Source organism: Nicotiana tabacum, chromosome 5 (assembly GCF_000715075.1).
Source record: "Nicotiana tabacum cultivar K326 chromosome 5, ASM71507v2, whole genome shotgun sequence".
NCBI lineage: Eukaryota > Viridiplantae > Streptophyta > Magnoliopsida > Solanales > Solanaceae > Nicotiana > Nicotiana tabacum.
Genome location: NC_134084.1, coordinates 18,594,912 through 18,607,880, shown reverse-complemented (window position 1 = coordinate 18,607,880; position 12,969 = coordinate 18,594,912). Strand labels below are relative to the sequence as shown.

Genomic DNA, 12,969 nt, shown 5'->3' with positions numbered 1-12,969 from the left:
AAAAATAATTCATTATCTCTAAAAGAGGAGATACACTCCTTAGTTGAGTTCATATCTGGCAACAACTACACATCTAAATCTTTAGAGCCCACCATTGAGAAGTGTATGAACATTTTAGAAAATATTCATGGTATTTTTGGAGGGAATGATATTTTTAATTGTGATGTGAACTTGTTGACACAGAAAGAGATGCGACATGCATTTTTGAAGTTGTCTACTGATGAAGCTAGGAAATCTTGGTTGGAGTACAACCACCGACGATCCTTCGTGCCGAATAATCCATCTAATCCAATCTGAGAAGTTGTTGATGATATCTTACCCACATTACATTAGCATTAGACATTTTAATTTTTCTTAATATTTTGTTTCCTGTTTAGACATAATGGTGGTTTAATCATTTCTTGTTTAGACATTACGTATTTTATTTTAGTAGATGACTATACTATCAACTTTGAAGTTAGAATTTGTCATTTTTAATACGTAATAGTTTGCATGTCTGTTTTATTTCAGTTTAATGGAATGCTGGAATAATGACTTGTTAAATATAATGACGAAAATGAAGAAGAGGAAACTCAAGAAAATAAGGTACGGATGACACTATGTCGAATAACATGTAAGAGTATATTGATATATTATGAGAAATACATTGGCAAGGAACCATGTCGTACATCTAAACGCACTGGGAATATATTTATCCAAGAGATATTACATGGAAATGAGACTCAGTGTTATGAATTTAGATTGAGAAAGTCAGTGTTTCTTGATTTAAGCAAAGATCTAACTGATAAATATGGTCTTAAGCTCACGCGTGTGATGTCTGTCTATGAGGAGTTAGGGATGTTCTTGATGATTTGTGCACATGGTGCCGGAAATCGATTGGTACAAGAGATTTTTCAACATTCATGAGAAATAATTCATAGGATTTTCATAGTGTTCTAAAGGCCATTGGTAAGCTTGCAAGAGACATAATTCAACTACATCCAAGTTATAATAATGGTGCAGGAGATCACAAGTCATGTAATCAATGATATCTCCCTTTCTTTAAAGTAAGTGACATACTTAATAATTACATTATTATATTTTTACATTTTAACTAAAAAATTATCTAGTGTAAACTTATATTTAGTTTATGCATGTATATATTTTTAGGATTGTATTGGAGCACTTGATGGCACACATGTGAAGCAAGATTGCCTCAAGGTCAAGATTTATCATATATTGAGCGTAAAGGTTATCCTACTCAAAATATTCTTGTTGTTGTCAACTTTAATATATGTTTTACATTTGCATGGGCTGGAAGGGAAGGAGCAGCTCATGATAACCGTATATTTGGTGAGGCACTTCGTAAACCCGAACTAAATTTTCCACATCCTTCAGGGGACAAATATTATCTTGTTGATGCAGTATATTCACACATAAAGGGATATATGGCTCCATATAAAGGGGATAATGTGAGATACCACCTTGCAGAATTTCGTCGAGGTGCGACACGACAATTGCGAGCACCAAATGGACAAAAAGAAATGTTCAATTATTTGCATTCTTCTTGCAGAAACATTGTAGAGCGAACATTTGGGGTATGGAAAGCAAGGTGGTCTATTTTGCGAGATATGCCTTTTTATCATATTGACACTCAAAGAGATATCGTATTGGCTACAATGGCGATTCACAATTACATTAGAAAGAAATGTAAGGTGGACAATGCATTCCAAGAAGCTGAGAATGAGAGATATGTGCCACGTGTTGATCCTGATATTGGAAGATCCACAAGAGTCAACGTTACAGATGAAGAAAATATAGAAAATCAAGGAGATAATAATATTTGGATGGTAATTCGTGATCTGATTGCTCAAGATATTTATGATAGTTGAATGTTTATTCTTATTTATTACAAACAATGCATATTAAGTGCTTGTTTCTTCTTTACAAACACTGTGTGCATTATTTAAGGTTTTCTTCTTAACTTTTGTTAATTTATACTCCACCCCTTCTAATTTATGATTGTATACTTATCATAACATAAATTATATTTATGAAAAAGATATTATCTAATCATTTTTATAATTAAAATAACATAATAAATAGGTGAAATTTATGTAGAATCTAAAATTTTGGAAAAAATAACGTTTTTAGTAGTGTAAATTATTTTTTTTGGTAATTAAGAAACTTTATATTACCACTTACAATAGTTACATGTATAATCAGAAGCAAAACTCTAAGTTTGTACATACTGCCCCAAACTTAGTACATTATTTCTAAACATCTATCTTCGACTAAGCTATGAATAAAAAAATTTATGCTATAGCTTTTTCTTTAATTTGCTATGTATACTTCCTCGACAATTGATTTCACATATAATCTGTCTTGTGATATCCCCACTGCCTCTCTTTACTTGTTGAAAAATTCTGCAATTCCTTTCAATCCATACATGATATACTGCACCAGTCATGCTCAACCTGTATAGTTCTGCTTTAGCTCCCTTCCCAATTACATTTCTTGTAGCCCATTCAACTTCAGGTTCCCAGCTATACATTTGTCTTGTTATTCCCAGCCATGTCAGTATCTTGTTCCATATCTCTGTCGAGTTCTTGCAGGAGAAGAAGAGATGTTGATGACTCTCCATCTCTTGCTCACACAATGGACAAGTTTGCTCTACTTGTATCCCCCATTTGCTCATTCTGTCTTTGGTAGATAGTCTCTCCTGTAGTGCTAGATACATAATAAAGATCCATTTTGGGCACCCTTTATTGTTACAAATCAATCTTTTCCAGCTTTTATTTTTAAAGTCTCCTCGTAATTGATTATACATGCTGCTAATAGAATATGTTTCAGCCATCAGAATCTTCTCTATCTCTAATCCTGCTTCAATTATATACTTTGCTGCATGTAAAATCTTCTTCATTATCCACGATGTTTGCTTTGCTTCCACTTTCCAAGGCTCTCTCCCTTTGGTATAGTACACATGAACCCATTTGACCCACAATTTGTCCTTCTTGCATATATTCCATAAGTGCTTCAGCAAAGCAGCCTTGTTCCATGTAGTCATGTCAATGATATTTAGGCCCTCTTTTGATTTTGGTTTGCATAGCTTGTCCCATGCCACCAAAGCTTTTTTACTTGCATTTGCATCACCTGTCCACAAAAACTTTCTGCATATAGTCTCCACTGCTCAAATGATCTTCTTTGACAGAGGAAAGATTTGAGACCAAAAGGATTGTATGGCAATCAACACACTTCTAACCAACTGCAATCTTCCTGCATAGCTTTTTTCCCAACATTTTATCCAAAAGAGGTTGATATTGGTTTATTGATAGTCTCTTGGAGCTCAATGGCACTCCCAGATATCTAAACGGGAGTTCTCCTGCTGTGACTCCAATTTTCTGCAGTATCTCCTGTTTTCCAACTTCTGTTACTCCCCCAAAGTATACACAACTTTTACTTTGGTTTGCAATTAAACCTTATTCTTTGGAAAACCTTTGAAAGCATTCATATAGCATCTGCACAGAAACCACATCTCCTCTACAAAATAAAAGCAAATCATCTGCAAAACTGAGTTGGATAATCTGTAACTTTTCACATCTAGGATGAAAATTAAAATTTGGCTGCTCCCTCAAGTTTTTCAGTAACCTTGTTAGATATTCCATACTTCATGATCAATCATTCTGCCTTTTGGATCCCTTATCTTGATCACATTTGGCAGCTACTTTGTTACATCTATCTCAATGAGGATTCGTGCATATGAAATTCTATTTGCATTTGTTGTACATGCATCAACATAGATAAGTTGTCTCAGCCCACTCCTAATCTTGCTTAATGCATTTGCACTCCAGCATACCAACGGTAGATTTGGCAACTTGACCCAAATTGGGATTGTTTTCAAATCTTCAATATCAAAATCAAAATTCATTGTCCATACTTTAATTATCACTGGCCTATTGTTCAACATATTGGGCCTTGAGTACATCACTTGATTCCTTTCTTCCATACTTGAGATATTGATTACAAAATACCCAGCATTATGATAAAATACCTTTGTCTTTGTTGAGTATTCTCCTTGAGCTGCTACAAACCTCTCCATAGCTCCAATTGTAGGAGATCCCCCAATAGCATATGCTATTGCTACGTACTTCCATTTCTCAATCTCATTATCCATGTCTTCATGTTCTAGTTCTACAACCACCTCTCCCTCAACAATTGTTGGTGGTATAAATGTCAAATCCATACCTCTTGGTGCCATTTTGTTCTCCTCAAATAACATCACCCATGCTTTTCCTCCTGTTTTTCCTGATTCCAATTGCAATTTCCATTGTGCTCCCCCATTTTGAGTTATTATTTCATTAGTCTTATCACCTTGAACTTGTTTCTGTTGCAGATATGTGCCTTGAATCTGCATCTGTCCCATATCCGTTGAGCTTTGTACCACTTGTATGTGCATCAGATCTGTCCTTGTAGGCACTGGTGTTTTAGGGCCTTCACTACGAACAGGGAGATTTGGCCAAATTTCTGGGCTATTTATTGCATGTTCCTTCCCTTTGGTTTCTGCTACTTCCTCAGTCATTCTCCTTCCATTAACGCTGAAATTGCTCCCACTTGTCCCTATTTTTGCCGATAAAACAGTGTTAGCAACTGTCATTTCTGTATTTTTTTGGTGTTACAATATGAAGACCTTCTTCTTTCCTTTCCTCTGCGAGCTTGCTTTATTCTTCTATCACTTGCTTTGTTGCCTTCGATGGCTGACCTCTAGCCCTCTCTATTTCCGGCGAGCGCAGTTTAACAATTCACGCTTAACTTGCGCCGAGAGAGAAAAGAGACATTACCAAAAATTAGTATAAATTGTTATAAGGCCATTTAAGTCATTTTAACATAAAAAGAGCATATCAACACTTTTAATCAATCAATTTCAGTTGCTTATTATTAATTTCAGCACTTTTATCCAAACACGTAACTGCTTATTATTTAAATCAACTTCAGCACTTAAAAGTGCTTTTCAGCACCTAATGCTTATCAGCTACTCTAAATCAGCTAAGCCAAATGGGCTCATAGTCTATGTCACCCGCACGACAATGAAAGCCTAGGCTTTAGCAGATCACCTAGCTGAAAACCTTGTTGATGACGAATATCAGTCTTTGAGTACTTACTTCCCGGACGAGGAGGTGAATTCAGTTGAGGTAACATCAGAAGACATGAATGCTTGGAAAATGTTCTTCGATGGAGGTGTGAACATAAAAGGCGTCAGATTTGGGGCAATCTTGATCTCACCCGTTGGTCAGCACTATCCAGCCATAGCCCGGCTTCGGTTTTTCTGCACAAACAACACAGCCGAATATGAAGCCTGTATTATGAGCATGAATATGGCAATTGACCAAGATGTGGAAGAGTTGATAATCATGGGAGATTCAGATCTGATTATCCGACAAGCTCAGGGAGAATGGAAAACTCGAGATATCAAGTTTATTCCCTACAAACAACATGTGGAAGATATTAGCAAGCGGTTTAAATCAATCGAGTTCAGGTACGTTCCTCATCTTCACAATGAGTTAGTTGATGCACTCGCTACTTTGGCCTCGATGTTGCCATATCCAGGCAATCTCCATATCAACCCCCCGGAAATCCAAATCTGAGAAAGGCACGATTACTACAATACGGTTTAGGCGGAACCGGATATTCAGCATGGTATCATGATATCAAGAGATTTCAGAAAACAAAAAAATATCCTGAGCAAGCCAATGGAGAGAGAAAGAGAACCATTAGAAGGCTCGCTAGCGGTTTCTTTTTGAGCGGCGAGGTTTTGTACAAATGGACTCCAGATCTCAACTTGTTAAGGTGTGTTGACGCCGAAGAAGCCGGAAGAATTATATATGAAGTGCACACAGGAGTGTGTGGACCCCACATGAATGGGTACATATTGGCCAAGAAAATCCTTCGAGCAGGCTATTACTGGATGACTATGGAAAAAGATTGTTTCAGTTTTGTCAGGTAATGTCATCAGTGTCAGGTGCACGGTGACCTGATCCATGCACCACCTATAGAACTGCATCCTATGTCAGCACCATGGCCATTCATTGCCTGGGGTATGGATGTCATTGGTCCAATCGAGCCAAAAGCTTCAAATGGGCATAGATTCATATTGGTTTCCATTGATTACTTCACAAAGTGGGTTGAAGCAATTACTCTCAAAGCTATCACTAAGAAAGCAGTGGTAGACTTCGTGCACTCCAATATCATCTGTCGTTTTGGTATTCCTGCAACTATCATTACGGACAATGCTGCGAACTTGAATAGTCATTTGATGAGGGAGATATGTGAGCAGTTTAACATCACGCATCGAAATTCTACTCCTTATCGACCCAAATCTAATGGCGTTGTCGAAGCAGCAAACAAGAACATCAAGAAGATTCTGAGAAAGATGATCCAAAGTTCCAGGCAATGGCATGAAAAGTTATTGTTTGCATTGCTGAGGTATCGCACAACTGTACGCACATCAGTCGGAGCGACCCCATATCTTTTGGTTTATGGTACTGAGGTCGTGATACTTGCAGAAGTTGAAATCCCTTCTCTTCGGATCATTGTGGAAGCTGAGATCGAGGACAATGAGTGGGTCAGAACCCGTCTGGAACAGTTAACCTTGATTGATGAAAAGCGAATGGCCGCAGTCTGCCACGGGCAGTTGTATCAACAAAGAATGGCATGTGCCTATAACAAGAAAGTACAACATAGGAACTTTGAAGTAGGGCAACTCGTTTTGAGGCATATTCTCCCTTATCACCAGGAAGCAAAAGGAAAGTTCGCTCCCAATTGGAAAGACCCGTACATTATAAGAAAGTTGTTGCCAAAAGGGGCCTTGTACTTGGGCGACATTGAAGGAAATGATCCCGAAATAGCAGTAAATGTAGACACGGTCAAAAGGTACTACGTTTAACCCATTTGTGGTACCATATTTTCTCTGATTGGGATGACGAAGGCTTTCATTCACGCTACCCCAAACACTCCAATCCTTTGCTAACCCTTTGAGCCGGTTATCTTTCTTTCAGTACCCTCTTTGGAACCTAAAAACGTTTGTAAAAAAATCAAAACAAAAACAGCAAAAACAAAAGTTTCCCTGAACTTCGTTCGACTTGATTCCGAAAGGATACGTAGGCAGCCTCTCTCTGGGGTTCAGTCATTCCAAAACAAAATTCAATTTCCCCCAAAAAGTGAAACTGAGGCTGATGTTGCAATGGTTCGGCGATGATCCCGCCTAAATGATTCCAAAGTTATAATTCGGTTCAAATTCCGTTTACCCCAAAACCCTGCTCAAGTCCTTTTGACCAATCAGTGAGAATGTTCAAGAATCAGAGAACGCATCTATTTGGATCCGATGCAATAAAAATGAGAGAAATAAAATGAGAGAGTCTTATTGGTGAAAACCCACAAGGGCACCGTAAGGCGATGGAAAGCAGAAAAATTGAAAAATGAGAGAGTCTTGTTAGTGAAAATTCGTAAAGAGCACTATAAAGCGACAGTGAGAAGAGAAATGAGAGAGGTCAATTGGCGAAAACCCGAAAAGGGCGCCGTTGATCGAGAAGAAGGAATCCCTTACAACCGTTAGCACTGAAAGAGTCCTGGCAAGGTTTTCCGATTTTGAAACGCAGGTCATAATGAGTTTATGAGAAGTTGGATAGTTGCGCAGATCGGGTATCCAGTCCAAGAAGCATGTCATGTCTATTGAAGTCTACATGCACTCCAGATAAGTCCTTCTTTCCTCCCCCAAAAGGGACACTTCTCTTTAAATTCATTTTCATGTCCTTTCTTTACTTTTCTTTGAATCCCTTTCGGTTTAATCCTCCTCTGAAACTAATACAAAAAAAGATAGCAAGATTGGTTTTACAGGGTTCTACTTAGCAAAAGCAAAATTCAGGAAAAAGAGATTCAGCCTCAGCAGGTGCATCGAGTTGGCCTCGACTGTCCATGATGCCTGATGCTCCCGAGTCGAAAATTCTTGAAAAGGAAAGAATTCAAAGTCAAGTGTCCGTAAAGGCGAAATGAAATGAAAAAACTAAGCCCTACGGGTTAACCATCATGTGAAATTTTGGAAAAAGTCAAGATACTCGGTTTTAGAAGAGAAATCAGTCTCCAAAAGCCAGCAAGCAGTAAAGGATTTCAGCAAAAGAGTTGGGTCGAGATCAAGCGATCAAAACAATCAAGGCCACAAAACCAACTACCTTTTCAAAGTGACAAATTGTTCTTTGATTTGAAAACAGGTGCGATCTAAGATAACCCCACAAGAAGCAGGTGTAATAAAAGCAAGGTGCGCAGAGACCAGAATGGTCCTACAGTAGAAGCTAACCCAAAAGGGAAGTCCTTTTCCAAACTCTTCATGCATTCTCTTGAATAAAGTATTGAAAGTGAAATGAAAACAAGATCCCAAAATTATGGTAGCCTAGGGTCCCCAATCTCTAGCTACGTTCTCCCAACATAGGGTCCCACTCCCTAGTCACTCCAAGCATAACCTGGTAGTCTTTTCCGTTATAGGGTTCCACTCCTTAGTTAATCCCTGGCATAACCCCGAGGACCTTTTCTTTTCCTGCATAACCCGATGATTTTCCCGGCATAACACATGGACCTCCCCGGCATAACCCAAGGACCTTTTCTTTTCAGGCATAACCTGATGACTATCCCGGCATAACCTGTGGACCTCCCGACATAACCCGGGGACCTTTTCTTTTCCGGCATAACCCGATGACTTTCCCAGAATAACCCATGGACCTCTCCGGCATAACCTGAGGACCTTTTCTTTTCCGGTATAACTCGAGGACTTTTCCGGCAAAACCTGTGGACCTCCCCGGCATAACCCAAGGACCTTTTCTTTTCTGGCATAATCCGTGGACCTCTCCGGCATAACCCGATGACCTTTTCTTTTCTGGAATAACCCGATGACTATCCCGGCATAACCTGTGGACCTCCCCGGCATAACCTGAGGACCTTTTCTTTTCCTGCATAACCCGATGACTTTCCCGGCATAACCCGTAGACCTCTCTTGCATAAACCAAGGACCTTTTCTTTTCTGGCATAACCCGATGACTTTCTCGGTATAACCCGTGGACCTCCCCGGCATAACCCGAGGACCTTTCCTTTTCCGGCATAACCCGATGACTTTCCCGGCATAACACGTGTACCTCCCCGGCATAACCCGAGGACCTTTCCTTTTCCGGCATAACCCGATGACTTTCCCGGCATAACCCGTGTACCTCCCCGGTATAACTCGAGGACCTTTTTTCTTTTCCAGCAAGGTTGATGATACCTTTCTCTCTTTTGGCATAACCCGATGACCTTTCCCGGCATAACCTGAGGACCTTTTCTCTAATCCAGCATAACCCGATGACCTTTCCCAGCATAACCCGTGGACCTCCCCGGCATAACCCAAGGACCTTTTCTCTTTTCCAGCATAATCCGATGACCTTTTCTGGCATAACCCATGGATCTCCCCAGCATAACCCGAGGACCTTTTCTCTTTTCCGGCATAACCCGATGATTTTCCCGGCATAACTTGTGGACCTCCCCGGCATAACCCGAGGACCTTTTCTCTTTTTCGGCATAACCTGATGACTTTCCCGGCATAACTCGTGGACCTCCCCGGCATAACCCGAGGACCTTTTCTTTTTCAGCATAAGTTGATGACTTTCCCGACATAACCTATGGACCTCCCCGACATAACCCGAGGACCTATTCTCTTTTTCGACATAACCCGGTCATCTTCCCAGCATAACCTGGCAATCTTTCCAATTTAGGGCCCTAATCCCTAGTTGATTTCATTATAGATATAAGGCTCTACTCCATAATCTCCTTTTTCAAGGATACACAATCCTGATTTAACTGCTTGCAGTAAAAAAATTTAGATTTTGTTACAATAACTCACGAAATTTTCCTAGTGAAAACTGGGGCAAAAAAATTTAGTTCGTTTGTTTGCTTTTGTGCCTAAACAAGTTTTCACCGTGAGGCACAAGGTTTGATATGACCAAAAGAAGAAGTCTCATCCCAAAAAAAAAAGATAAGAAACAAGAAAAGAAGTTGAACTCTAAGTGTAGAAGCAGATAAAAGATGCGGACTACCCAAGATAAAATCTGCATTGTCCCGCCTTGATCCGAAAAGCTGAAGAAGAGTGAACTAGCGGTTGCAGCTAATGAGCATCAAGATTCAAATCAGAGTCTGCAGGAAGAACCAGCCAAGACTTAAGATCAAACTTTGGAAGGTTATAGATAGTTATCTTGTAACTCGTAGTTGATAGACTTAGCTAGTTTAGCTTTTCATCTTCCATTTTGGTGTAATAAGGAGCTCAGCAAGTAGAAACAACAGTAACATCAGTGAAATCACAGCGTCCCGGTAGTCCCAGCTACCAAAACTTCCAGAACTACACTGACCTAATTCCTTTATAGTCAAGGATATGTAGGCAACCTCTGAAGCAAGGTTCGGTCAAGCTTTTTCAAAAGTTGCTTCCCATGGAGTTTCGAACGGGCAAAAATCCCTCATAAATGCTCATTTTGGTCTTTGCCCGAAAACCCTTCGTGTTTCCGAGCAGAGAGGGGCAGTTGTGAGCATGTGATTTTTGCTCCATACGAAATACTCCTATAAAATCCCAAGAAAATAGTTTTTTGTTAATTATTTGCTATTTTAGGAATTTTTGTAGAAATTTCTTAATTATATGCATTTTTTGTGCATGTTTAATTTACTTAAATCGTGAAAAATACCAAAAATATCATGCATTTACATTTAGGATTTGTTTCTACATTTTTAGAATTAATCAATAATTATTTATTTTATAGAAATTTGAAAATCACAAAATAAATATCTCATTTTTACATTTTTGTTTTAAATTTTTAGTTATTGACTTTTTTCCTTTTAATTTAGATTTAATTGATGTGTATAATTTTTATAATTAAGTTAATTAGTTAATTTCACACTTTTAGATAATTTAAGATTTTTAATTTTTTTAGGATTTTTATTAAAAGAAAAAGAAAAAAAGATTTATTAGAAAATAAAGGAAAGAATGGAAAAGGGGTTTATCTTATGAAAATTAGGCCAATTCTCACCCAGCCCATATCTGATCCCTTGACCCAAGCCCAAACCCTGCAAACCCGGTCCGACCTCCCTTCACCCAAAATGATGTAGTTGCACTTCAAAACTACGTCATTTCACTTATCCCTCCCCCCTTTAAACGACCAAACACACCCCTGTCTTCATTAATTCCTTTATCCCCCTTAATGTCAAACCTAATTTCTTTTCTCTGAAATCACCACCGGCTTCCGCCATAGCTCCGCCGCCCAGAAATCGCTTCACGGCGGCGGAGCACCACCAAATCCCTCCAAATTTTAACCAGTCAATCCACATCGTCCCTTCGTTCACGTCTTGCCATTGATTTCCCCAAAAGACCACCCAATCTTTCCGAATTGTAGATCCAAAAAATAAAAATCCAAACTTTCCTCTTTTTGCCCAAATTTTTCGGATTAAACCCTCGATTCATAGCAAAGCCCCGTAAATTCCCCAGTTTCTTCAACAAAAGGACTCTGTTTGATGTCAAGACCACACCATCTCTTGGTTTTGGATAGATTTCGGACAAAAGGTTTTAAACAATTCAAGTCCTTCAACCATCTATCTCGTTTTGTCTAAGGCATGTGGTAAAAATTGCTGCATGAGTCATTAGCCATGGACGAAAGTCTGGTTAATATTCGTGTTGCAATTCTCACTATTTAGAAGAGGTTTTTGTTCGCCAGAGTTCGAGTTTGAGTCGTCACTGTTCTCGAATATTCTAAGGCTTAATTGGATTCAATTGGTATACCCTTTTCTCCTTTTCCGTAAGTTCAATTAGAGGTTTGGCGTTTATTAATTAATCAGTAATTTAGTTTTAATTTGAATTTTTTTCTTTTAATGTGTTCCATTCCAAAAATATATATACTGTCCCATCCCTCCTCTTCACATTCCTTCACAGGCACTTTTTTTTATTTTTCTTTTCTGTCCAAAAAGAAATTAGAATTATTTTAGGGCATAATTGATTCATCAGTGTTAATAACTCTTTAATTAGATTAATTACAGTTTCTTAATTTTATTTTCGAGTACTTTGTTTTAGAAATTTCGTTTTCCTGTTTTAGTCCAAGCCTGCTTGTTTAAACCTTTTTGGAATTGATTCCGTTTGGGCTTGGATTTGGGTCTTTGATGCCATGCCCAGGTAAAATTGGACTGGTGGTTTTAAGTGACCCAAAGGTCCAGTACCACTGGGTCTAAACCAATAGAATAGTAAAAAGGGGGTAAAAAGGGGGCTGCTGGGGTGTGAAATTAGATAAGGTTTAAAGAAGCTTCTAGAAAGCTGACAATGATTCTATTAGAAGGGGAATATTCTTTGGGGCAGGGGTGTAGCTGTTTTAAATCAAACATTAATGGGTGAATTTGAATAAAAATAAAATAAGCCTTTTGCCCTAAATATCCTCTATAAAAGGATCTTCTTCCAATCATTAGGACACAGGAAAAAAGAGTAAAAAGAGCAAACGGCTGCCTGCAGAACTTCGAAAAGTTTTCCTAAAGAAAATTTTGATTTTTCTTCAATTCTAGAGTCATCTTGCTGGTTTTTAGAAGCTGAAACAAAAGTTTGGGGACATATTCACTGCTGTTATTGCTGAGCTCGAGCTAAGAGTTGCAGATTTCCTTGTATTTCTTTTGGCTGTTGTTTCCATTTGCTAGGTATTTTTGCTGATCCTTTTGTATGCTTTTGCTGAGTTTTCCTTGAATTAAATCTTGTTTTCTTTAAACATTCGAGCCTAACCTAATGAATCTGATATCTCAACTATGCAAATCACTTGGATTTCTTTCTCTGAAGTCCATTTCATGTGTATGATAACTGAGTTAAAGATCCCATTTGTTGTCATTCATATAGTTGGTCCATTATTGCAAGTTTCATTTTGTTTAGGTGATGATTCTATATCAGAAATGCTGCTGAAAAAA

General features: G+C 38.5%; 1 protein-coding gene across 1 annotated transcript; it reads left to right on the top strand.

The window, feature by feature from the left end:
• The first annotated feature begins 5,183 nt into the window (after window positions 1-5,183).
• LOC142180709 (uncharacterized) lies at window positions 5,184-5,621 on the top strand. The gene has a single exon (XM_075252768.1). The coding sequence runs from the start codon at window positions 5,184-5,186 to the stop codon at window positions 5,619-5,621; it is 438 nt and encodes a 145-aa protein (XP_075108869.1).
• Window positions 5,622-12,969: the final 7,348 nt, after the last annotated feature.

Coding starts and splice junctions, on each gene's coding strand:
- LOC142180709 (XM_075252768.1), top strand. CDS start 5,184: ATGAATGCTTGGAAAATGTTCTTCGATGGAGGTGTGAACATAAAAGGC.